Genomic DNA, 27,976 nt, shown 5'->3' on the forward strand with positions numbered 1-27,976 from the left:
CATTTGTAAGAGGATGTGATGTGAGTAGTTCTTGTAAACACTGATGGTGGTGGTGGTGAGGCAGAGCCCCCTTGATCCCCTGGGCCACCACCCCTCACTGCGACCCCTTACTACTGACCCCACCACTACATTCTCCCCATTTGAGTTGAAAGGACACGCGATATCCTTCAAGAAGTAAAAGACCCATTTGAATAATTGTGAAAATTGGATTTAAGCAAGATAATCTGCTCTTCACATACTTCAAAATTCAAACTTAAGAGAACAGGCAAATACAATACAGTGAGATGAAACCGAGACAATAACGTAGCCAGTTACATTCAGGATGCACCCACCATGCAGTTAGGAAGCATTGACTGTGAAACTGATGAATCTTGATATGACAACTTAGCTTTCACATCTGTAGTTCTTTTTACTAATTATAGTACATCACTTCCACATATAGTTACTTCAAAGCTGAAAGAAGGAATGCTTTTCTTATAACAACTCCTGATTATGTTGGAAGGAAACACAAAATACAGGCTTACCCGTGCCGAGTCAGTGTCAGACTATATGACGGTTCACTATGTAACACAGCCTTTTCTACCTGCTAAGCTGCAATGGGCAAGTTCAGCTTCATTGCCTCAAAATAAAGCATGTTAGAAAAAGCACATCTTCGGACATAGACACAATTAAATTGGCATTGATAGACCACATAGCTGGCAGCCTGCCTGGATCAAATTAACTAGCCATTAACCAGCTGGGTGACCTGAGCACACACTTACTCTCTTTGAACCCCCGTTTCCTCACCTGTAAAATGGAAATAATAGTAGGTACTTCAGAGGGCTATGAGGATGAGTACAGGAGTTAGTATTTGTAAGGTGCTTAGAACAGTGCCTGGCACTTAATAGTTGCTGTGTTCAGCCAATAAAATAAATTCCCTATTAATTATTTTCTATTTTTGTGGGATGGATTTTAATCTCTTTAAAGCAAGTCAAACTTGCATCTAAAAGATAAGTGGTTTCAGGCAATAATAACTGCTTTGGCTCAACGTCTCTCTCTCATCAACTCTGATACGGATTCTTTTTTATCACCCGAGGATATTTTTCTAGTTATCTTCAGATAGAGTGGGAGGGAGGGAGAGACACATTGACTGGTTGCCTCCTGCATGGACCCCACGTCCCAACCAGAGCCAGGGACAAACCACAACAGAGTTACGTGTCCTTGACTGAAATTGAACCTGTGACTCTTAGGTCCATGGGCCGACACTATAACCGCTAAGCCAAACTGCCAGGGCTAGATTCTTTTATCTAAACCGTAGGAATATATTTGTAATATTTTTTGTGAATACATAACACTTCTTTTAAAATATTTCAGATTTTCACCCTGGTAGGTTTGGCTCAGCAATTAGAGCGTTGGCCCACAGACCAAAGAGTTGCGGGTTTGATTCCGGTCAAGGGCACATACCTTGGTTGTGCTCTGTCCCCGGCCCTGGTTGGGGTTGTGCGGGAGGCAACCAGTCAAGGTGTCTCTCTCACATCATTGTTTCCCTCTTTCTCTTCCTCTCTCCCTCTCTGTCTGAAAATAAATGAGGAAAATGCTCTCCGGTTTGGATTTAAAAAAGAAATAAATAAAAATAAAATATTTCAGATTTTTTCCCCTTCTCTTATTTTTAAGACCTAAGACTGTCAAGTTGAATTTTGAGTACCAGCAAGGCAATACTGTAATAAATATACATTTTTAAATTACATGACCTATAAACATTCTATCAATAACAAAAGAAAACCTATGATTTTTCTAAGTTCCCTGGTGGTGAGGGGATATAAATCTTCTGATTTGTGCCCAATTTAAGAAACTGGCCCAAACAATTTAATAACTGATTCAAAATAACATAATAGCTGACTAAACAGAAACAAAGTAACATTCTAAATTTATGTAATGGTGAGCTGTAAGAGTCTCAAAGCAAATTTGTCAACTTCCCAAAGAAGGTCTCCTGAGAAATAAATAAGAAAAAGCTTTATTTTTCTATGCTTTAAAGATGCTGAAACAGGTTCAAAGTTTCTTTTAAATATTTTGCCGAAACATTACCCCATGACCATGTGTTTTTTCCTCAACCTTTGCAATATTTTCTAAGTTTTTAAAATAAATGTTGTTTGATTTAGGGACAAAACCGGAAGTTTTGCACAAATTTCAGTTTCCTCTTTTACTTATTTATTTTTAATCCTCACCTGAGGACATTTTTCTATTTATCTTCGGATAGAGTGGGAGTGAGTGAGAGAGAGGGAGTCAGAGAGAACCCCATGACCATGGCTGGGGACGAACCGCAACCGAGGTATGTGCTCTTGATGGGAATCAAATTTGCGACTCTTTGGTCCGAGGGCCGATGCTCTAACCACTGAGCACTTGGCCAGAGTTCAGTTTCCTCTTTTAAATGAGTACAGTTCTGCCTGGCCGATGTGGCTCAATGGATTGAGCATCATCCCAGAGACTGAGAGGTCCTGGTTTGATTCCCAGTCAGGGCATATGTCCGGGTTTCAGGCTCAATCTCCAGTGGGGGTGTGCAGGAGGCAGCCGATTGTTATTATCTCTCTCACATTGATGTTTCTCTTTCTCCCTTCCTCTCTCTCTAAAAAAATCAATAAAATATACTTAAAAGTGAATTAATAAATGAGTAGTTCTTTGAGTTGAACTGTGTACATGTGGTAAAGACTTGTGTGTGTGATAACAGGCACACATCCTGACAACCTGAGTTACGTGAATTATTATTCATACGACTTATTACTTAACAATTAAACACAGGGGTTAAAAAATATATACTTTTTGTTAATCCTCACCCAAGAATATTTTTCCATCCATCCATCCATTTATTTATTTGTTTATTTATTTAAAGAGAGAGTGGAAGAGAGAGAGGGAGGGGAGAGAGAGAAACAGCGATGTGAGAGACACACATTGATTGGTTACCTCCCGCTTGCACCCCAACCTGGGCCAGAGATTGAACCTGCAACCCAGGTATATGTCCTTGACTGGGAACCAAACCCAAGACCCTTTGGTGCTCAGGCCAATGCTCTAACCACTGAACTATACTGGCCAGAGGTAGAGCAATATTTTTAAATCGAAAACATTTAAGCTACAGGACCTTTATTTTCAGAGACATTAATCTTAAGGAAAAACAATTTTGAAATGATTCATGGTCTTCACATGATACATCCTTTTTTTGGTTATCCTTACCCGAGGACATTTTTCCATTTTTTGTTCAGATAGAGCGGGAGGAAGAGAGAGAGAGAGAGAAACATCGATGTGAAAGGGACACATCAAGTGGCTGTCACCCGCACGACCCAACCAGGGCCAGGGACAAACTGCAACCGAGGTACGTGCCCTTAGTGGGAACCGAACCCGGGCCTCTCTGGACCGCAGGCCGACACTCTAACCGCTGAGCCAAACCGGCCAGGACCGTCCCTTCAGTTTTATCAGACAGAATTTATAACAGGTTTCATAATAAAGTCAGTAACTCAGTAAAATCTTCTTGAAAAACGCAATCTACCTAGGTCTTTCTCTTTCTTTCTATGAACTGTCCACTACACTTCCATACAGGGATCTTAAACAGATATAGGGTAGTGTTTTAGTCTAAACTTTACCAACAACAACAACAAAAACTTATGCAAATCAAAATAAGTTAATATTAAGCCTCCACAAGCAATTCTAACTAGGACAGAACTTTATCATGGAGTTGATATAAATGAGTAGAAAATTAATAACTATCTGAGACAACTTGAAACAAAAATAAAACACAACAAAAAGGTACTCCTATTCCCTCTGAATAAAACACACAGCTGCACCTGCCCGGTGTGGCTCAGTGGTTGAGCATCAACCCATGCACCAAGAGGTTGCCAGTTTGATTTCCGGTCAGGGAACATGCCCAGGTTGTGGGCCCAATCCCCAGTGAGGGGCATGCATGAGGCGGCCAATCGATGTTCTCTCTCATCGCTGTTTCTAGCTCTCTCTCCTTCTCTCTTCCTATCTAACATCAATAATAAAGAAAAACAATTAAAAAAAAAAAAACATACCGCCACATGAAACCTCACCATTGCAACATACTTTCCTTACTGGAACTGAAGTTTTAAGCCTGTGTTCATAACAACACTGTTGCTGTGGAAATAGCTGAGTCAACATTATGAACTCACAGCTGAATCAAACAAGGTGTGGAACAGAAGTCTTATTTAAACAGTGGCAAGATCCATAAAACAAAAATGGCAAACTTGAGCGATGGTGAGTCAGACACCACCAGTTTTAATGTGAGGGTCATACGTTTTTTTCCCCCATGCTTGACACAGATAGGATGTTTCTTTTTCATTTAGTCCTATATTGTGGAACCCTATAATCATCTCTGCCATCCCTCCAATATCCCAGGGTGTATAGTATTACACTGATCCTGCTTAGGACAGAGCTACTCTAGGTCAGGCCTCACCAGAGCATGCAGAGCATGTCAAAAGAACACAAGTCAGGCAAGGTTTTGAAAAATTTCTGCATGTAATGGATTCTAGTAAAGACAGGAGTACCGACTTATTCATCATTGAGCACTGTTTCAGGCTTAGGTTTCATCTCTAGGTTTTAAAGACTACAGACGCTCCAAGTACAAACTTTGTTAGAGAATGTTAATGAGCACCCAGATTCACTTCATAGCCTACAGCCCAGCCTCCAACCCCGCCACTGTCATCACACCTCAGATTTGTTCCTCCACTTTTATGGGTCAGTTAAGAGTTCTCCAATCAGCCCTGGCCGGTTTGGCTCAGCGGTTAGAGCGTCGGCCTGCGGTCCTGAGAGACCCGGGTTCGGTTCCCGCTAAAGGCATGTACCTCGGTTGTAGTTTGTCCCTGGCCCTGGTCGGTCGTGCGGGTGGCAGCCACTCAATGTGTTCCTTTCACATTGATGTTTCTCTCTCTCTGTTCCTCTCTGTTCCTCCCACTCTACCTGAACAAAAAATGGAAAAATGTCCTTGGGTGAGGATAAAAAAAAGAAAAAACAAAAAACAAGAAGAGTTCTCCAATCAATGCTGAAAACCCTCAAGACACTTCACACAGAAATGGTGTGAATTATACGAACTTGAAATGTATGCTCCTATGCCTGTCCTCTGCTTTCCTTTCCACCTTTAAGTGGAGACAGACCCACTTTTCTTTAATCACCCACATACTTCACCTACCTTTTCTTTTGGTTTTCTGAACCTTCCAAATTAGAACATTTGGAAGCCAGAAATTTTACCCTTTGTAAAATAAAACATATTCGACAAGTTTTAAAACTGATCATTATGTGTGGGGCTATTTAAAAAATTGACCTTCCCCCCCTTAGGAGATGGTACTGGGAGAATGGGCTCTGTGAACAGAAACCCAGATTCCCTTGGCAGTTGGCACTGCCGAGGGTGTGGTCGCCCTCCGTGTGCACAGGAGACCAATTCATACCGGCAAGACTGGAAAAATCACAACTGGGAGCAACTGTGGCAGCAGCGAGAGCCAAGAACAGAATGCAAAGGGCTGACTTGCTGCTAGGTGAGTCAGGAAACACCCCTGCCAGAGCGGGGAGGCCCAGCCCACCCTAAGTCAGTCAAGAATGTAGGTCAGAGCTCCCTGGGCTTTGTGCTTCAGGGGGAAAAGGTTGAGTTCAAGCCTCAGAGGCAGAAGCCCAATTCCTAAGGAGCAGGGAGGCCAGGCACTGGCTTTGGCCTGCTCTCTAAATAAGCCTCCACTTTCGACACACTGCAGTGAACTCGATCGTCCCACAAGTACACACACCGGGGTGCTGGGCTAGCTCTCCTTTCTAGTTTGGATTTGGGCCACTTCACGTGTTCTCATCAGCACTCACAGAATGAAAGGCCCCCAAACCACAGCCCGAGTTGGGTTTATAATTAATGATGATCAGCTCACCCAGCTCTGTCGACACAGGGGACCCAGTGGCAATCTCACCAATCTTGGCCACTCCATCGTAGTAGGCTTTTCCCGCCAGGATCATAGCTAGACAGGGAAGGTGACACAAAATCATCACTTAGGAAAAGGGGGAAACAACGCAGAGGTTTTCTCCCACGTATCCCACAGTCCCCTTGGCTGCAGGAAGGTTTGGGCTGTGGCCAGTGTGGCTCTCAGAAGGCAGGGTGTGTGCTTGATAGCTGTGCCAGGGGCGGAGGCCCCCACCACTGGAGAGCACCATGGGACTCTCACCTCGGACCAGCCCTGGGGAACCGTCCAGCAGCAGGCACAAGTCCAGAGAAGGCCCTGCCTGCTCCTGATGCCAGTTCAGGATGAATGTGTTCCTAACATAAAAGTTATGGCTTTTGCTATATATGTATATAAGCTTGGGAAATGTAATGTGCTACTATACAGTTATTTCATAAGACGAAGGATAATCTTAAAGTAGAATCATAATCTTAAAAAAGAGCAATCATGCCCTGGCCAGTTTGGCTCAGCAGTTAGAGTGTCGGCCTGTAGACCAGAGAGGCCCGGGTTTGGTTCCTGCTAAGGGCACGTACCTCAGTTGCAGTTTGTCCCTGGCCCCAGTTGCGGTTGTGTGAGTGGCAACCAGTTGATGTGTCTCTCTCACATCGATGTTTCTCTTTCTCTATCCCCCCCCCCCCCGCTCTATCTGAAGATAAATGCAAAAATGTTCTCAGGTGAGGATAATAAAAAAAAAAAAGATCAATCATATGTTGCATTTATGTAGACTTTCCAAGTCATTACTTAAGTTGTTCTAGCCAACAACATTAAGACATAGGTCGGCGATGTTATCGCCCTGCTTCATGAAGGGGAATGAACTGGAAATATTCTGGGACATTCCCAATGTCATTGGCAAGGCAGAGGAGTGTACACAACTCCAGCTAAGGCACTTCCACTTCCTCAGCTCTAAATTATGGTGTTTTGGTTTTTTTTTATTAAACTCTTTGGCCTCAGAACAGGAAAAGAGACAACTCCACCTAAAAACAATATTGTAGCCAGTAGCTTGTCAAGATAATATATGCAATAGTTTAGTATGAAGATTTTAAATTGCAAGGTACTGAGATAAACTGAAATGCAAGTTTGTGGGAGAATGGTACACAGGATTACATAATATTTAAATAAAATTTTTGGTCTGAACCCACACAAAGTGAAATTTTTCATTATCTGTTGACTTACATTTCAAACTATTTAACCTTCTTTGTCTAGCAAAATATGCTTGTTTTTATGATAAAGTTGAAATAACTTTAAACATTATATAATTTATTCAGAATAAAGAATAAAATAATATTTTCATTTGGCTCCCTTTGCAAATAAGCACATTAAGAGATTTTCTACCACTTACTGTTTTAAGGAATGAAGCATAGTAGTTCTACTTTATTTAAATTTGGGGTGGGGTAACACTGGTTAATATTATATAAATTGCAGGTAGACACTTTGTAATACGACATCTGTATACTCTGTGTGCTTACCACCTGAAGTCTAGTTTCCTGTTACCATGTGTCTGAACCCTGTCACCCTCTTTGCCCCCCCCACCTCTCTACCCCTCTGGTAACCACCACTCTGTTGTCATAAATGAGTTTGTTTTTTGATTTATATCACTCATATGAGTAAAATCGTACGGTTCTTGTCCTTTTCTATCTGACTTATTTTCCTTACCATCATACTCTCAAGATCCATCCATGTTATTGCAAAAGGCAATATTTCATACTTTTATGAAATGGCAGAGTAGTATTCCATTGTATAGATGTACCACTTCTTCTTTATCCCATCATCCTCAAAGGCACTCAGGTTGTTTCCATGCTTTAACTATTATGAATAATGCTATAATAAGCATAGGGGTACACACATCTTTACAAATAAGCATTTTCACATTTTGGGAGGGGTAGATACCCAGAAGAGGGATTGTTAGGTCATATGGTAGCTCTATTCTTAAGGTTTTGAGGAACCTCCATACTATTTTCCATTAGTAACTGCACCAATTTACATTCACACATTAGCAGCATGTGAGGTTCTCTTTTCTCCATATCCTCTCCAACACTTCTGCCTTGCCTTGATGATAATCAAAATTCTAAAAAGGTGTGAGGTGATATGTCATTTTGCTTTGATTTGCATGTCCCTTATAACTAGTAATGTTGACCATTTCTTTTATATCTGTTGACCATCTGTATGTGTTCCTTGGAAAAGTGTCTATTCAGGTCCTCTGCCCACTTTCTAATGGAATTGTTTGTTCTTTGGATTGCTTTGCTGTTGTTGTAGTTCATTACATATTTTGGATATTGTTTGAAAATATCTTCTCCCAATTGGCTGGCTGCCTTTCACTTTGTTGATTGTTCCTTTTGCTGTGTAGCAGCCTTTTAGTTTGATGTAGTCCCATTCATTTATTTATTTTTTCTTTTACTTCCCTTGTCTTTGGAGTTCACAAAAAAACCCCGGGACCAAGTTTCATAAATGTAGTACCTATGTTTTCTTCTATGTATTTTACTGTCTCGGGTCCTATACTCAAGTCTTTAATCCATTTTTAGTTGTTTTTGGTACAGTGTCAGATAACAGTATAGTTTCATTCTTGTGTATGTGGCTTTCCAGTTTCCCCAATACCATTTATTGAAGAGAGTTTCCTTTTTCCATGGTATGTGTTTGGCTCCTTTGTTGAAAATTAGTTGTCCATATATGTGTGGGTTTATTTCTCGGCTCTCAATTCTGTTCCACTGGTCTGGGTATCTGTTTTCCTGCCAATACTATAATGTTTCAATTATTATAGCTTTGTAGTATAGTTTAAAGTCAAGGAGTGTGATACCACCAACCCCCCTCCCCTCCCTGATCCCTCAGGATTGTTTTGGCTGGGGTTTTTGTGGTTCCATACATATCTTGAGTATTTTTTATTCTATTTCTGTGAAAAATGTCATTGGGATTTTAATGGGGATTGCATTAAGTCTACATATTGGTTTAGGTAATATGGCCACTTTAACAATGATAACGCTTCCAATCCATGAACATGGAACATCTTCCCATTTCTGTGTGTCTTTAATTCTTTTTAACAATGTATTGCAGTTTTCAGTACAGGTCTTTCACCTTCTAAGTTTATTCTGAGGGATTTTATCCTTTTTATTGCAATTGTAAATGAGATTGTTATATTTCTCTTTCTGAAATTTTATTGTTAGTATATAGGAACACAACAGATTTTGGTATGTTGGATTTTGAACCTGCAACTTAATTATATTTATTGTTTCTAGTGGTCTTTTGGTGGACTCTGTAGTGTTTTCTATATAGAATCATGTCATCTGCAATGCCTTTTCTTTCTCTTGCTTGATTGCTCTGGTTAAAAATTCTAGTATCATGTTGAATAACAGCCATAAGAGTGAACATTCTTGTCTTGTTTCTGATCTCAATTCAGTTTTTCACCATTCAGTATGATATTTATTACCTGAGGGTTTGTCATATAAGGTTTTTATTGTATTGAGGTACTTTCCTTCTATACCCATTTTAGGTTTTTTTTTTTATCCTCACCTGAGGACATTTTTCCATTTTTTGTTCAGATAGAGTGGGAGAGAGAGAGAGAAACATCAACGTGAAAGGGACACATTGAGTGGCTGCCTCCCGCACGGCCCTGACCTAACCAGGGCCGGGGACAAACTGCAACCAAGGTATGTGCCCTTAGAGGAAACTGAACCCGGGTCTCTCTGGACCGCAGGCTGACTCTCTAACCTCTGAGCCAAACCAGCCAGGGCTTATTTAGTATTTTAATCATAAATAGATGTTGTTTCTTGTCAAATGCTTTTTCTGCATCTATTAATATAATTTTTGTGTTTTATTTTGTTACTGCGTTGTACACATTGATTGATTTGCAGATGTTGAACGATCCCTGCATCCCTGAAATAAACCCCACTTGATCATGATATATTATCATTTAACATATTGCTGTATTTTCTTTAACAAATTGTTTTTTTCTTTATTGATTTGCAAGAGAGAAGAAGGTAGAGGGAAAGATAGAAACATCAATAAGAGAACATGGACTGGCCGCCTTCTGCATGCTCCCCACTGGGGATTTGTTCTACAATCTGGGCATGTGCTCTGACCAGAAATCAAACCAGCAACCTTTTGGTGCATAGGCTTATGCTTAACCACTGAGCCACGCTGGCCAGGCAATTTGCTAATATTTTCTTTAGGATTTTTTTTTTTTTTTATCCTCACCCGAGGACATTTTTCCATTTTTTGTACAGATAGAGTGGGAGGGAGAGAGAGGAAGGGAGAGAGAGAGAGAAACATCAACGTGAAGGGACACATCGAGTGGCTGCCACCCGCACGACCAACCAGGGCCGGGGACAAACTGCAACCGAGGTACGTGCCCCTAGCGGGAACCAAACGCGGGTCTCTCTGGACCGCAGGCCGACGCTCTAACCGCTGAGCCAAACTGGCCAGGGCTTCTTTTGGATTTTTGCATCTATGTTCACCAGATAGTGGCCTGTAATCTTTTATTGTTTTGTCCTTGCCTTGTTTTGGTATCAGTGATATTGAACTTGCATAACAAGTTAGGAAGTATTCCCTCTTCAATATTTGGAAAAACTTGAGAATGATAGGTGTTAAATCTTCTTTGAATGATTGGTAGACTTCATCAGCGAAGCCATCTGGTTCCGGACTTTTATTTTTTAGGTTTTTGATTACTGTTTCAATTTCCTTACCAGTGATCGGTCTAGTTGGGTTTTCCAATTTTTCATGGTTCAGCCTAGAAAGGTTATGTATCTCTAAGACTTTGTCCATTTCTTCTAGGTTATCAAACTTGGTGGCCTACAGCCTTTCACAGTATTCTTTTTTTTTTTTTTTTTTTAATCCTCACCCGAGGATATTTTTCCATTTTTTGTACAGATAGAGTGGGAGGGAGAGAGAGGAAGGGAGAGAGAGAGAGAAACATCGACGTGAAGGGACACATCGAGTGGCTGCCACCCGCACGACCAACCAGGGCCGGGGACAAACTGCAACCGAAGTACGTGCCCTTAGCGGGAACCGAACCCGGGTCTCTCCGGACCGCAGGCCGACACTCTAACCGCTGAGCCAAACTGGCCAGGGCTCACAGTATTCTTGTATAATCCTTAGTATTTTTGTGGTGTCTACTGTAACTTCTTGTTTCATTTCTGATTGAGTCATTTTCCTTTTTTCCTTATTCGCTTGAAGTACCATCTTCTACCCTTTCACTCTGATCCCATGTTCTTCTTTGGAGCTGAGACGAGTCTTGTTTTCTAACCCATTTCATTACTCTGTACCTTTTGATTGGTGAATTCAGTCCATTTACATTCAGGGTGATTACTTATGAATGAGGACTTACTACAGCCATTTTAGCTTTTGATTTCTGGTTGCTCTGTATCTCCAGTTTCTTTTCCTTTGTGATTCTGCCTGCTATTTTCGTCTGGCGGTTTTCTATAATTTCCCCCCCCCATTTCCTGGATTTTTGCTTTGTGGTAGTAAAACATCTCATACATGCAGTAGTTCCTTTTCTTATGACTGCCTCTTCAATCACCTGTAACCGTTCAGTCCTTTTTCTCCTCCTCTTTTATAGTTTTGTCACAAATCTTCCCTTTTTACTTTGCATTCATTACCAATTGTAGTCGTTATTTTAATGTCCCTTCCCCCCTTTAACTTTTACATTATAATTAAGTGTTTTAATAACTGATTCTGAAGTAGATCTGCAGTTTCCTGCTTCTGTCAATCATCTTACTCAAAGTTTTACACACTTCTGTCTTTTTTGTTTTTGGTAGAAGAGTTCCTTTCAACATTTCTTGTAATGCAGGTCTTATGGTGGCAAATTCTCTCAGCCTTTGTTTGTCTGGGGGAAAAAACCTTTATTTCTTCTGCGTATTGAAAGGACAGCTTTGCAGGATATATTATCCTTGGCTGATTACTCCTCTCTTTCAATATTTTGAATATTTCCTTCCACTCTCTCCTGCCTTGTAATGCTTCTACTGAAAAATCTGATTAATCTAATGAGGTTTACTTTGTTTTTTTGTTTTTTTTATCCTCACCTGAGGACATTTTTTCATTTTTTGTTCAGATAGAGTGGGATGGAGAGAGTGGAAGGGAGAGGGAGAGAGAGAAACATCAACATGAAAGGGACACATCGAGTGGCTGCCACCCACATGACCCAATCAGGGCTGGGGACAAACTGCAATGGAGATACTTGCCCTTAGTGGGAACTGAACCCGGGTCTCTCTGGACCGCAGGTTGATGCTCTAACTGCTGAGCCAAACTGGCCAGGGCAAATGAGGTTTACTTTGTAAATTTGTCTTTTTTCCCTGGATGCCTTGAGAATTCTTTGTCATTAATTATTTTGTTGTTAATCCTCACCCGAGGGCACTTTTCCATTGAGTTTTTTTTTTTTAAGATAGAGTAGAAGGGAGGTAGGGGGAGAGAGAAACACATCAACTAGTTGCTTCTTGTATGACCCCAGCCAGGGATCGAACATGCAACCGAGGTAAGTGCCCTTGACCGGGAATTGAACCCTCAACTCTTTGGTCTGGGTGTCAACGCTCTAAACACTAAGCCAACTGGCCAGGGCTTTGTCATTAATTTTTGACAGTTTGAGTAAGTAAGTTGCGTCTTGGAGACGGTCTCTTTACATTAATATAATTAGACGTTCTATTAGCTTCCTCTATTCTAAAGCACATTCCTTCCATAGGCTTGGGGAACTCTCATCAATTATTTCCTTGAGCAGACTGTTCCCTTTTCTCTCTCTCCTCCTTTTCATATACCTATTATCCTTAGGTTGCTCTTTCTAGTGCAGTCAGTTCTCGTATAATTACCTTTCCTTTATTTTCTTAAACTCTTAATTATCTTTTCTTCCTCCTGGGTTATTTTTAGGTGTCTTTGAGTTTGCTAATTCTCTCTTCCATCTGAACTGCTCTATTTCCAATGCTCTCTAATGCATTCCTCATTTCATTCATAGAGTTCTTCAGTTCCAGCATTTGTTTGGTTTTTTTAGTTTTAATCTCTTTGATTCCTGAGTTCAGTAAACTACCTTCCTGAGTTTTCTTGTATATTCTTGAGTTTTTTCATAACTGCAACCTTGACTTCTCTGTTATTTACATCACTATCTTCCACGTCTTTGATTGGCTCCTGGAGACTTTCCATTTTCTTTCTATGCTTCCATGGGACCTTGGTTGTTTATGGTGTTTGACGGACTGTTTCTCTGAGCATCTGAGGTAGTACTCTTCTGTTTAGAGACAGTTTTGCTCTCAACAATTCAGCCAGTTGGTAGGGAGGGTACTTTCTTTTATTTTCCAGTAGGTAGTGCTACATTGTAAGTTTTTGTTTTCTCTTACTTGCACTATTTGCATTGCAGGGGTCCTCTCTGTGACCAGCTCACCTTGGTTATGGGGCACCACTACTGTGGTGGGGGAATGGTTTTGTGAACTTCCAAAGCTACCTCCTTTTTCTATTGTTTTTGGCTTTACTGGGTGTGTGGGGGGAGAAGGTGTGTGATCCAGTGGTTCTGCCCCACCCTTCCAGTTAATTATTGGCTATCGGCTTCTGACTGTGTTATTTACAGCTTCCCAGCCACTTCTACTTGGTTCTGCTGTGATGGGGATGGGGGAAGGAAGATGATTTTTCAGGGCGGGAAACTGCTTTGTCTTTCTTAGAGTGCGGGCCAACTCCTCCCCCACTGCCATGCTAGCAGGAGCAGCGGTGGATGTTGAACTTCATCTGAGGGAACAGTCCATGTTCTTCCTCCTGTCATGCCTTCCAATATGCCCGCCTTCAGATGTTCCAATGTGTGGATCTTTCAGATTGTGTTTGTGTGTTGAACAGGGGATCTTTTGTGGAGTTACAGCTGTCTGACTTGTAATTTTAAGGAGAGAAACCATGGAGTGTTTTTACTCCACCATGATGTTGACATCACTTCCATATTAGTGCTATTTTATTGGTTGACCAACTACTTCATCAATCTAATCTACGTACTTCTACCAGATAATTTTTCCTTAAAATATGATTTCATGAGGTTATGGTTTTGCTCAAAAAACCTCCAAAGGTCTCCCACTACTCAGAGAGTAAGCCCACACTCCAGAGTTCATGATAGATTTGTACTTAATGGCCTTCAATGAATCACACTTCCCGGAATTCCCAGCCTGTGTAGCCCCTAACACACTGATGGATGGCTTGGTCATATGACTTGCTTTGGCCAATGGGGTACCAGCCACTGTAACTCCCACAGGGGCATACACTCTTAGAACAGCCTGCTATGCCAGTAGAAGGGAGGGAGCCCAGCCCCCAGCCTAGTCCAGGTCACAGGTGACTGCAGCTGCAGGAGTGACACTGAGGGGTCCAGAGAACTGCACGCCTTTACAGGACCATGAGAAATAACAAACCATTGTTCTCTTAAGCAACCAAGTTTAGGAGCGATTTGTTACAAGGCAATAGATAACTGATTCTGCATTGAAATGCATTAATAATCTGACCCTATTCCACCATGTTTTAGTATTCCCCAACAGTTTCTCACCTATGCCAGTGTGGACCCCAAGTGTCTTTTCTGCCTGAAGTACTTGTATGCAGCCCTCTGCCTACTAAAATCTAACATCTATCAGCTAGCTCAGCTCCTAAAGGCCCCTGCCTGCTCCCGTCCCCTTCCCTCCATTGCTCAAATTCCAGTGACACTGCTCATCCCATGCTTGCCGTTAGCTGTGCATGTTCTTCTGAGTTATAACCTCACTACTGACTGTTCATCTGGCATTCTCAATTACACTGCAAATTCTTACCAAGGACTCTACAAATTTATCTAAATTTCTCAATGGCTTCAGCAAAAACCAGAGGGCCTGCAGAAATTCCTGAAATACCCGAGGAGGTGCAGAATAGTCCCCAGAAGGTGTTAAAGTGATAAGAACCCTTTGGGGAGAAGCCTTTTTAGCAGGAGGTTAAGCTGCAGGCTACTCACTGAGTCACCTTGTAAAACTGTCTCAGAGAGGCAGCAAATGCTAGAAATAAAGAAAAAAATCGCTGCAGGTCATGGTGTTTTCTTTCACAGAGGCATCTAAAGCAAACTTTGCAGCCTTGTGACTAAACAGTCACCAAGGGAGTCACCTGTGCAAGACTCCTGCTCTTTGAAGGAGGGAGAGGGCACTTGCAGAAGTCACTGAAGTCACAATACTGTTGGAGGGTGAGAGAGAACAAACCCAGGCCTGTTGCATTTCCTGACATTGGAAACGTCTGGCAAACAGCACAGAGATCCAGAAGCAAATAAGCAGTGTACTTCTCCATTGACTACAACAATAGGGCATCCATCATCTAAGGTCTAGTCAGTACACCCCTTTACCTGGGGAATGCTCATGCGGAAGGCCTGTGAGGCCACCAGTTTATTAAAAAAAAAACAAAAAACAAAAAACAAAACCAACAGGGAACACACAAATCTGGGGCATGGTGAAAGAGAAAAATGAGAGATACATAAAAGACACAAAACTTGATCTGAAGCCTTTTTCAAGTCTGTTAGAAACGAAGGGTAAAACCAGGGTTTGAGTATTTTGGAGGTGATGATTACAAGAAAGGAACATTGTTTTGACCATGTTAGAATTTGGCGATTGCTAGCACCTCAAGTGTATAAGGTGATCATTGACAACATTCACCTTTTAGTAAGAAAACACACGTGTACATGATGTCAGCTTCCCCAAATGAAGCCCCTTCAAACGAGCAGATGACTCTGGTTCTCAAAGAGAGACAACAGCCAGTGCTCACATTCATTTTAAAGAAAGTACTCATTTTGAGATGAGAATCTAAGTTCAACCTTTAAGTTAGATTTTTTTTCCAATCAGGCTAAAAGTTTTACTTCTCAAAATTCTCTCAAAAGTGACACACCCAAAGGCAAGAAATTCTTCTGTATAAATAAAAGGAGAATAACTTCTACACTGCAGATACTAACATAAATATTTTAAGTATACATTTTGAATATGTTATTAGTTCATAAATAATTTGTTTGAAAAAGTAGAAAACATGTTTTGGCAATGATATAAAAGACAGAACCATGTCAAAAAGTATGAGTTGATAATTAAAATACATAACTCATAGTAGCTTATTATTCGGCTTACTCATTTCAAATATACTAATATCCTATTATTGCAAAGTTTTGTAGATTAAGTTATTTGTAAATAATCTCTAACAATTCAAAGGTATTTAAAAAATTCAATATCAAGCATTCTGAAATAATTCAGTAAAATGTTTACTGAATACCTTTTACATGTGCTCAATATTTACAAATTTAGAAAATAGACTTACCATTAACAGCTTTTTCATAATTTTTTCCTAGGTTTATTAAATTCCGTAGCCGCGGATTGAACTGTTCCATAACATTCTGACAAACAAACAAAACGAACGAATTAATAAAATAAGCAAAAAGTAGACCAAGTAATCTTTAGATTTTCTTACTACACAGCCTGGAATATCTATATGCTGGACAGTACAGTCTACAAGTCATGAATGTTGACCTGAAGGCAATGAAGAGCACTATTTCCTTACCAATGAACAGGGGGCTGCCCTGGTAAGATGCCTATAACCTACGAAGTTCTCCAGTTAACCAAGGGCTGCCTAGAACCTACTGTAAATGGAGCAAGTAGCAGACAGGCTGTCTCTACCAAGTGGACCCTGCAAGGGCTGTGAGCCCAGAAGCTGATGCCACCTTTTGGGTTTAGATTGGCCAATGCTTGTCATTCTAGCGACTGGAATTTAATTATATGGGCAACGTTTTGACCATCAGTTGGACAGAAACTTCCAAGAGATTTTGTTTTAAGTATATCTAATTATGGGGGAAGTGGGGGAAGTGTTGCTGATGGCTCTAGGACACTTTCTTTCTAGGTGGTCACTGCCCCCCGCCCCCATGTAATCATCAGTGTATTTATTAAGTATTTATGGAGTAACTACTCCTGTGTGCTAGGTCTTGTACACAGCGGTGGATGGGAAGCATGGTTCCCCCTTGGATTTCATACCATCTCTCTGCAGATGTCGTTTTCCACAAATTCACAGACAAATGTTACAACAGGTATAAGACAGGCAATTATTTAGAATGTTAGTCTAAATGTAAAATATCCTAAATCTTAAGTACAGACAAGAAATCATTCCTAGGGGATTCTGACTCGACTCAGAACACACAGTGACTGAATATACGTGTTCCATCTGAAAACTAGGAGCTTCACAATATTAATCACTCCAGGCAGACGATTCAAGTTTCTTCAGCCCCTTTCCCAAGATGTGTAACATTTGTAGAGGACCAGGCAATACAAAGAATAAAAAATTAAGCAACATTCAAAGGGGTAGATACTTGATGCACGCTATTCAGGATAGAAAGGTTCTCCATTAAGAGTAATTAGAAAATACTAACTTTATCAAACAGTGATAAAGGCTTATTATGAAAAACCACCCCTGCTTCACCTATCCCCACCCCTGGGGCCTTATTTCCAAGAGCACTCTCAACTGTGCTGTTATTCTTGTATTTACTGCCACAGTTTTGAGTAGTAGTCTTAATTTCTCAATTTTGGGCAATAATTATAGTCTTTCTGCTACAGTAGATGAGGATGTGGCTCTACATACCACCCCACTTTCCTTTCCCCAATTCTTGCTACATAGTTAAATGTCCATTTCCTGGTAAGTCAATAGGGTTTTTGTTACTCTGTAAATATTGATCACTACAAAGCAAGAAATGTACCAAGGACTACAGTTTCTTTCCTGGTACAGCCTTTTTGTTTTTTGTAGAATTAACAATCATCTCACCTCCCCACCTATGTGCTCCATTGGATCTAGCAGAAGCCTATCAATATTATTTTTCAAACTCACAACGTTATCAGCTAATCTTCCATTCCACTGTTTCCTCCAGAACGTCCTCCAAAGACTCTCTGTCCTCCTGCCAGTCTGGCCTGAGTGTCCCTTTCTGGTCCCTTGTGTGAGAGCTCTCATTAACTAGATTCCACATCTTCCTCTCTCTCTCCATTTATTCCTATTTACTGAAGACCATTCTCCAAGAATGACCTAAGAACTGATGTGTGAGAGGTAAATCTGAGTACCCATGTGTCTGAAATTAGCTTTATCTTGACATCTGATTGGTATTTTGCTAGCTAAATATTATAGATCGAAAGCAATTTTCTCTTAGAAATTTTAAGATAATGCTTTGCTATCTTTAATATCCAATTTTGCTATAGAGAAGTTGGCCATCATTTCTTCTTCCTTTCTATATGTTTTTTATTTGGAGGTGGTGGTGGGTGCTTATTTCTAGAAGCCTTTGCTTTATCCCTCCCTGTGTTCTGAAACTACATAAAGGTCTGTCTCAATACCTTTTTCATTTATTTTACTGGGCACACAAAGACCCAATCTAATCTATATAGAAAATGATGTCCTTCAGGTCTGGGGGAAAAAAAAAAAAGCCTGTAGTTAGTCTCCAAAATTTTTTCCTTTTTCTCTCTCTCATTTTCCACTTTTTTGTTCTGTATCTCTGATAGAGATCCTCAACTTTACATTTCAAATCTCCCACTATGTTTTAAAAACTTTTGATATATTTTCAATTTGGGCTCTGTCAAGTTTTTTTGATTATTCCTTTTTACTTATGTATTTTTTATTATTCCTATTTATTTTTTTAAAATGTTTTTACTGATTTTTTAGAGAGAGAGAAACATGGCTGTAAGAGAGGTACTGATCGGCTGCCTCCTGCATGCCCCCTACTGGGGATAGGGCCTGCAACCCGGGCATGTGCCCTGACTAGGAATGGAATCAGGACCTCTCGGTTCATGGGAAGACCCTCAATCCACTGAACCACATCAACTGGGCTATTTACTTTTTATTATTCCTTTTTAAAAGCATCCTGTTCTTGTTTTATGGATGAGATATTATCTCTTATTTGAATAAACTGTAGTTTTGGGATATTTCCTTCCAGTTCCTCATGTTATCTCCTAATTATTTTTTCTCATTGTTTGTTATTCATCTGTCTTTTATGTTGGAAGGCTTCCTCAACTGTCTGATCTGTTGGTGTTTAGAAATAAACTCTAACATGCTGGCTGGAAGCTTGTGGGTGTGGGTATGTATGCAGGGTGGTTATGGACTGGCAGGCTTCATGCAGAGTGACTGACAGCAGGTCAGCTGCAGACAAACTGGCCATGCAACAGTAACCAGAGGCTACCAGGTCATTCCAGAGATGTTTCTAATTCCCTGTCATTGGGTGGGGGAAGGGCAATCACCAGGAGGTTTTCCCAGTCAGGAAGGGGGTTGGTAATCCCACAGTTTACTGAGCTGATGTTTACTGAATTCCTGTTTTCAGCTCTGAGTTTCACATCATCCCCCCTACCTCGGTTGGTGTTTCCAAGACACTATATTCTAAGATTAAATCTCCAATCTGCCAGGCAGAGGACACTACTGGTAGTAAGTGGTTAGGTACAAAAGGGAACCTGGCAGTTTAACTACCTTGTAGAACTCCTGTTACAGCCCCATGTGTCTCCTCCATCCCCACCTTCTGTGTGTGGGGCCTGCTCTTCAGGCTTTTGGGGTGTTAGGGCTCTTGAGTTCTCTAAGGCAGTTATCATTCCTCTGTCCATTTTCTATTACCCCAAATTTCTTTGGGCCTTTTGTCAACTGATATTTCCTTTTTCATGTCTCTATACTATAGATTTACAGATTTAAAAAAAACAACAACGTCTTTTGTGCCCGGCTGGTGTGGCTTGGTGGATTGAGAGTCGTCCCATGGACTGAGAGGTCCTGGTTTGATTCCAGGTCAGGGCACATGCCCAGGTTGTGGGCTCAGTCCCCAGTAGGCAGTCTGCAGAAGGCAGCTGATTGATGTCTCTCTTTCGCATCGATGTTTCTGTCTCTCCCTTCCTCTCTCTAAAGAATAAGAACATTTAAAAAAAGTGATTTTGTATTTTATTTTAACGTATTCTCAAGAAAAAAAGAGTAGAAAAACACATGAGGTGTATCTACCATGCCTCACTGGCGGTCTACTCATCCTGTCTTACTGAAGCCAGTCAGCTATCTAAGACTCATCCAGCCCTGGCCAGTTTGACTCAGCAGTTAAGAGCATCAACCCACAGACCAAAGGTCACAGGTTCGATTCCTGGTCAATGGCATGTACCTGGGTTGCAGGTTTCATCCCTGGTCCCGGTGGGAGTTGTGTAGGAGGCAACCGATTCATGTGTCTCTCTCACATTGATGTTTCTCTCCCTCTCTCCCTTCCACTCTAACTAAAAAGCAATTGAAAAATATCCTCGGGTGAGGATTCTAGGAATATAACCTAAGAAGCCTGAAACACCAATATATTCAGAAAGAATGTATGTACCCCGATGCTCATAGCAGCACTATTTACAATAGCTAAGATCTGGAAACAGCCCAAGAGTCCATCAGTAGACAAGTGGATAAAAAAGCTGTGGTACATATACACAATGGAGTAATATGCAGCTGTAAAAAAGAAAATCTCTTATCCTTTGAGACGATGTGGAGGGATCTGAAAAGTATTATCCTAAGTGAAACAAGCCAACCAGAGAAAGACAAATACCACATGATTTCACTTATTTCTGGAATATAATGAACTAAACACACTGATGAACAAAATAGACCCAGAGTCATAGAAGGAGGGTACAGACTGACAATCCTCAGAAGGGGGTGAAGGAAGGGATAAACCACAGAACTTCTATGCATGTATGCATAACCGATGGACATAGACAACAAACCTGGGGATAGGGTAGGGGAGAATGGGGAGGAGGGTGTCAATGGGTGAGGGGAGAAACATCTGTAACAAAGTAAAAAAAAAAAGCACCTCATCCATATCTAGCAGTCACGAAGGCCCCTCAAGGCCTGAACACGGGACCTGTAGCCACAACTGCTGGCTACTTCTGTCTCTTTATTTAATTCCCTTGTTTTGTGTTTAAGCTTTTTATTTTGAAACAGTTTAAGATTCACAAGAAGTTGTAAAAATTGTACAGAGAGTTCTCATGTATGCTTCCCCCTCAAGGATAACTTATATAACCATAGTCCATTATCTTGCACATTATTGAAACCAGGAAACTGACATTATTACTAAACTGCAGACCTTATTTGGATTTACCAGTTTTTATATCACTCATTTTTTTTGAAGGGGCGCACTGTCTCTATGAAATTGTATCACATGGACAGATTTGTAAAATCACCACCACCAAGATTTCTCTCATGCTCCCTGCTTCATAGCCATGCCCTCCTCCAATCCAAACCCCTGGCAACCCCTGATCTCTATCACTCCTACTCGGTCATTGTGAAAAAGTATATAAATGAAATCATGTGACCTTTAAAATTGGCTTTTTCACTCAGAACAAAGCCCTTAAGTACCATCCAAGTCATTGGGTGTATCAGTAGTTTTATTCCTTTTTTTTTTCCTAATAGTATTCCTAGTATGGAAGTATTACAATTTATTTATCCATACACCCACTGAACATTTGAGTTGGTTTCCAGTTTTTGGCAATTTCAAATAAACCTGATATGGACAATCACATATAAGTTTTTTTTTTTTTTTGGTTTGTGGTACGTGCCCCTAGCGAGAACCGAACCTGGGACTCTCTGCTCCACAGGCTGATGCTCAACCGCTGAGCCAAACTGGCCAGGACGCATATAAGTTTTTATGTGAACATAAGTGCCTGTATCTCTAAGACAAACACCTAGAAGTTCAACTGCTGCGTGATATGGTGTTTAACTTTGTAAACTAGTTTCAAGAGTGGCCACACCATGTTACATTCCTATCAGCAATGTATGAGATTTCCATAACTTTAAAAATCTAATAACTTCGTTAGAAAAATGGTTAGTTTCTGACTTGGCCAGTGTGGTCCAGTGGTTAGAATGTCATTGGCCTGCACACAGAAGGGTCTCAGGTTCAATTCCTGGTCAAGGGCAGGCACCTGGGTTGCAGGTTCGATCCCTGGCCCCAGTGGGGACATGTGCAGGAGGCAAGCAATCAATGTGTCTCTTTCATATCAACGTTTCTTTCTCTCTTTCTCTCCCCCGATTCTACTTCTATTAAAAAAAAAAAAAAAGCAAAAATATCCTCAGGTGAGAATTAAAAAAAAAGAAAATGGTTACTTTCTAATAAAACTATTTTTCAAAGATGTCACTTAAAATTCTTATAATATTATATCAAGTCTGGTTGGTAATAATATAAGTTCTAATCAAAAGATAAAAATATCATTTAAAATTCTTATAATAATCTTATGATGCTGAGTCTGGATGGTAAGAATAGAAGGAAACTGATAGAGCTAATCCTGTCCTCCTAGCACAAGAAGTTCGAAAAAAGAAGCCCAGATCTTGGTTCTTTCTCAAGACTATTCTTAGTTCTACTTATTCAAATAAGGGGAAAATATAATTTGATTTCTTTATGCAATTCTTGAAATGTTTACATATAACTCCTACTTTAAAATGTCAAAAACAATGAATTAGTGAGACTTTCCAAAGTTAACACCAAGCAGAAATCACTAGACACATGATTCTACAGGAAAAAAAGTTTAAGCCCTGGCCGGTTTGGCTCAACGGTTAGAGTGTCGGCCCGTGGACAAATGAGTCTTGGGTTTGATTCCTATCAAGGGCATATACCTCGGTTGCGGTTCATCTCCGGCCCCGGTCAGAGTCGTGCAGGAGGCAGCCACTCGATGTGTCCCTCTCACATCGATGTTTCTCTCTCTCCTTCCCTCCCACTCTATCTGAAGATAAATAGAAAAATATCCTCGGGTGAGGATTAAAAAAAAAAGTTTAATTAAGACTTCAGAGTATAATCAGCTTCACAGAAAATGCAAGAGTTTTTAAGCTTGAAAGTTCAACATATACTTCAATTCTTTATTATTTAGTTTTAGCTACAGAAATTTTTCCCCTATAAATTTTGGCCTCTTTGAACAGTGGAAAATCCATTTCTATACTGGCTCTTGGCCATTAATTTAGTTATTTTAACTGAGGTAAATGCATTTTAAACCCAGAAACAAAAAAAGCAGTGCTGCCTTTGTGTTCCACAGCTATAAAATTTTATAGCAGCAGTGGGTGTCCTTGTGAATCAAATGAGTCCCGTATTTTGGAGGGAGGATAGCAGATGGGTCAAAGGTCATGCTGTATCAAGGCTTGTCAAGATCTGAAATGTTTACAGAGCCTAAAATTTAGGGAGGATCAACAGTAGTAATGAACAAATCCATTTTAATTTAACCTAAAAGTAAAAGGTTTAAGATAACAAGTATAAAAACAAAATAATTATAAAAGGTATTAAGCATGATTTTATTATAATCAATAACAAAAACTTAGTATGTATTCCACCGGTTACTGCCTGGCAAGGAGGATAATTTGCCAAACTAGTTTCAAACAGAATGAGTTTCATTTCCACTCAGAGAAGAATATGGAGTCTTGGCTGAAATAAAATAACCAGCACTGTCACTGTACTACCTGTGCCCAGTCTCCTGGGAAGAGGGGCTGGTTCTATTGCACAAGCTCACCAGCACTGGAAAATCAGCGGCTAGCTATTCCTCACAAAATGCTGAGAACAGGCTATTGGAACCTCCAGGCCCTTTTCACCAGATTTCGAGTTCATCCATTTACCTAATCCATTTCCTCTACTCCTGTGGAGTAGAGATCACAATTTTTAAACGAAGTATACAATCTTATGATGGTTTTAACTTCCTCACCATTTAGATTTTTCTTTGTTTTGAAAAATTACTACCTTTACCAACCTAGAACTATAGATTATGAAGCATAAAGTAATACAATTATGACTAGCTAGCCAGTTAAAATGAGCTTTAATTAAGAATTGTTTCTCTGTTTTTTTCAGTTCTCCCCATGACCAAGGACATATTTGATATTTGAGTGCTTTATTTTTCTCAGTTGAAAAAACGTAGGTACTATTCACTCTGGAATAAGTTTTAAAAGTGTTTTAAGAATCTTTAAGTAAATCATTTTATAACTTGATTCAGGTAATGCATGTAGTCTTGAAAATTTCCATACTATTTTATTCTATACAATCTTATACAAATGAGCTTAGCAATGTTGCAAATGCTTAAACTAATTTAATGTCATGTGACAAGAACATCTGTTAACATGGATTAAATATTTGAGAATACTTCTAGATAGACGTCATGCATAGAAAATCTTACTTCCTCCTTCCTCATGTTCTTGGAAGCTGCTGTTCTAACATCAATACTCGATTATGTCCCTGCCTTTAGGGAAAATATAAGTGAGTAAATGGGGCAAAAAGGCAGCTGCTTGTGGACTAACAGATGGCCAGAAAAGTCAGGTTTTTCATACCCATCTTAAATGGGGGGCACAAGCCAACTAAAGAAAAATTAGACAACCAAGATGTTTTCTGTTTGAAGAAGTATTAAGCTAGGGCAGAAATACATGGATTCAAATATATAAACACACAAAAATGTTTCCCATCCGTCAAATGTGAATAATGTTTTGGTTCCCCTTCAGTTTGTATTATATATGTATGCTACTAACTATCAATATGCATTATAAATAAATTTGAAACATGCACTATAAATCAATTTGATATAATTTGTGACATGCCATCCCCACAGCAATGAGCCTAGGGGGAATGAGACATGTCATGAAAAAACTTTGTCCTGGAGTCCCTGGGCCAATCACATCACCACTCTGTTGAGCCTTAGTCTCTCCCTTTATAAAATGGGAATAACAATCATTTCCACCTCACAAGGGCTATGAGGAGTCAATGAAGATAATAGCTAATATTTATGGAGCACTTACTAATCTTCTAAATACTTGATAATTAGTGCACACCAAATCAGTTGTAATAATTAACAATGCAAGACAAAAGCTTTAAAATATCAGTCAACTCTTCAAATGGATGAACATTCCTATTTCCACAGGTGTCTCCAGGTACCTCATTTCTGCTCTGTGACATGCAAATAAATGATACTGGCTCTCCTGCTTAAAGGGTCATGTTAGGATGAGAGACACCATAAATACAAAAACCTCTCGAGTGTGTGTATGTGGTACAAAGGAAATCAAAAGTGTTATCTGCTTTATTCAGTTGAGAACATTTTATTCCTTTTTCTATCTGAGATACATTCTGACATTTATAAAGTGCTACTATGTCTCAGGCTCTATGCCTAGTATTTCACATGGGTTGTCTCATTAGATCCCAACAACATGATTATTATTATTATCTCCATTTTACAGATGAGACAAATCTTTGAAATGTTAGATTTTTTAAAATCTTGCTGAAGGTCCCACGGGCAGTAAGAAGTGCTGTCAGCTCAGACAACCTCCCCATGAACCTTTGTACTCACCCCTCTGGCCTCACAACAAGTTCCTTGAAGTGAATTGTGCAATAAAAGTGAGATGAAACTTGCTTTTATGACGAAGAACCATTTTAGTATGAGAAATTATGGGAGTCTCTACATTATTTTGCTTTTAGAAGCTTTCTTGTAGTCTTTTTTTTTAAATCTTCACCTGAGGACATTTTTGCATTTATCTTCAGATAGAGCGGGAGGGAGAAAGGGAGAAAGAGAGAGAGAGAAACATCGATGTGAGAGAGACACATCGAGTGGTTGTCACCCACACGACCCCAACTGGGGCAGGCAGGGGACAAACTGCAACCAAGGTACATACCCTTAGCGGGAACCAAACCTGAGACTCTCAGGTCCGTGGGCCGATGCTTTAACCACTGAGCCAAACCAGCCAGAGCGCTTTCTTATAGTCGTAATTATGATTTTTGGATGGATACAATTAATCTAATAGCATCACAATATGGTGGACCAATTCTGCCCAGGCAAACAAATATTTCTGATCTCCTTTTCTTTCCCTTGAAGAAAAAGAAGATTCCACAACTACTTCACAAGAATTAATAATGGTTAACACTGTCATATCGATTTCTTTTGCTGAGAAGGAATTGAAACATTACAGACCTACATTACAAAACGACATGTGCTTAATCACATTATCCAAGTTTCATATCCCAATTTTTCTCCCCAGAGGGAACCACTAATTAAGAATGCTGTTAACTTTCTAATGTACTAAAACGTATTTTATACTTTTATACACACATGTAGTCATGATTAATATATAATTCTGCTTTGTGCATTTACTAAAATAAATGGTATGATATATTTCACTTTTACATCTTACTTTTAAAAATTTAATGTTATGCCTCTGAGACCTGCTCACTCTGGTACATACTAAGTTTATTCCTATTTAACTTCTGTATGGTATTCCTGAAACTGCAGAAGAAATAAGAAGAACCCCCAAGAGATTTCACAGTGAAGGGTTTAGCAGAAGGTTTTGCAGACTTCAACAAGCTCCTTAGAATGTTTCAAACATGGACCTCAACACAAAAAGGTTTTCATTCATAGGAATGTGCACAGTGGATTATCTGCTTATTTCTGGGCAGAATTGGTCCACCATATTGTGATGAAAAAAGAAACAAATCAAACCACCATGAATATACATCTGAAGAGAATGACACCGCCACAAGAAGAGCCTCAGGCAGGTCCTTCAGGAGGTCTTCCAGAGGAAGGCATTGTTACATTATTGCCCCTGAAGCCCTTCTAGGGGGACAGGATGTGGAGAAGGAAGACAGTGATATTGATGATCCTAACCCTGTGTAGGCCTATGCTACAGTGTGCGTCTGTCTTGGTTTTTAACAAAAAAGTTTAAAAAGTTAAAAAAAATTTTAAACAGAAACAAGGCTTATAGAATAAGGACATAAAGAAAAAACATAGTCCAGTTTGGCTCAGCAGTTAGAGTGCTGGCTCGCGGACCTGAGAGTACTAGGTTCGGTTCCCAATAGAGGCACGTACCTCGGTTGCAGTTTGTCCCGGTTGGGTCGTGTGGGTGGCAACCACTCGATGTGTCTCTCATGTCGATGTTTCTCTCCCTCTCTCCCACTCTATCTGAAGATAAATGCAAAAATGTCCTCAGGTGAGGATAAAAAAAAATTAAGAAAGAAAAAATATATTTGTACAGATGTACAGTGTGTTTGTTTTAAGCTAAGTGTTATAAGAGTCAAAAAGTTGAAGTTTATAAAGTAAAAGAATGACATTAAGCTATAAGCTAAAATTATTATTGAAGAAAAAAAAATTAAAAAATATAAATTTAGTGTAGCTGAAGTGCAGTGTGTATAAAGCCTACGGTCATGCTGCGTGATGTCCTGGGCCTTCACATTAACTTACCATTTGCTTGCTAACTCACCCAGAGCAACTTTCGGCCCTGTAAGCTCCATCCACTGCCCTATACAGGTGTTTTTATACTATGTTTTTACTGTACTTTTCTATGTTTAGATATACAAATACTTGCCATTGTGTTGCAAATACCTCTAGTATTCAGTACAGTAACATGCTGTACAGGTTTGTAGCCTAGGAGCAGTGGGCTATACCTTATAGCCTAAGTGTGTAGTTAAGCTGCACCGTCTAGGCCTGTGTGACTCTGATGTTCGCACAAGGATGAAACTGCCCGATGATGCCTTTCTCACAATGTATCCTGTCACTAAGCGATGCATGACTGTGAAAGTTATACTCAGCTCTCATGTCTATCAGATTAACACCACCAGTGACTTCTGTCACGTTAACAACAGGGCGGAAGAGGCACCACAAGCCTGGATATTACCTGCAATCAAGTAGGTTTGGGCTGTGGCCACTCCCCCTCCACCCCCATCACTGTGCTCCAGGCACAGTGACTTCCGGGCTGCTCTCAGAATAGGCCCAAACCATTCCCACCACAGGGATTTTGTGCTTGCTCTTCTATCTCTGGATACCCACCCAGCTGGGTCTCAGCTCCAAACCACTCAAAGACACCTTCCTCCATCCTCCTCCTCCCATGGATGGTAGCAGCTCCAGCCTAATCCTCTTTATCAGGTCCCTGCCTCTCTGTTTTCCAAAGGCTTGTCGCTACCTCACATGATATTACTACCTGTTTCCTCTGTCTCGTTAGTAGAAACTGCATGTAAACCAAGGCCAAAGACCACTGTACCTCTAGCACCAAGAACAGTGCCTGAACCATCTAACCTCAAAGTGTCCTCATCAGCCGCAGTAGTCTAAGAAATGGAATGTATGTGTTCATGGATAAATCAG

General features: G+C 40.2%; 1 protein-coding gene across 3 annotated transcripts in view; it reads right to left on the bottom strand.

Annotated features, from left to right (window-relative positions):
- The window catches only part of BAIAP2L1 (BAR/IMD domain containing adaptor protein 2 like 1), a 79,627-nt gene that overhangs the window by 37,476 nt on the left and 14,175 nt on the right, over positions 1 to 27,976 (bottom strand). For all 3 annotated transcript variants that reach the window (XM_036240443.1, XM_036240442.1, XM_036240441.1), the window contains exons 2-3: positions 16,200 to 16,275; positions 5,892 to 5,978 (exon numbers count right to left, since the gene is read on the bottom strand). In XM_036240443.1, coding sequence (XP_036096336.1) covers positions 5,892 to 5,978; positions 16,200 to 16,269 — 157 coding nt within the window. In that variant the 5' untranslated portion in view covers positions 16,270 to 16,275. The remainder of the gene's footprint in view (positions 1 to 5,891; positions 5,979 to 16,199; positions 16,276 to 27,976) is intronic.

Source organism: Molossus molossus, unplaced genomic scaffold (genome assembly GCF_014108415.1).
Source record: "Molossus molossus isolate mMolMol1 unplaced genomic scaffold, mMolMol1.p scaffold_m16_p_4, whole genome shotgun sequence".
NCBI lineage: Eukaryota > Metazoa > Chordata > Mammalia > Chiroptera > Molossidae > Molossus > Molossus molossus.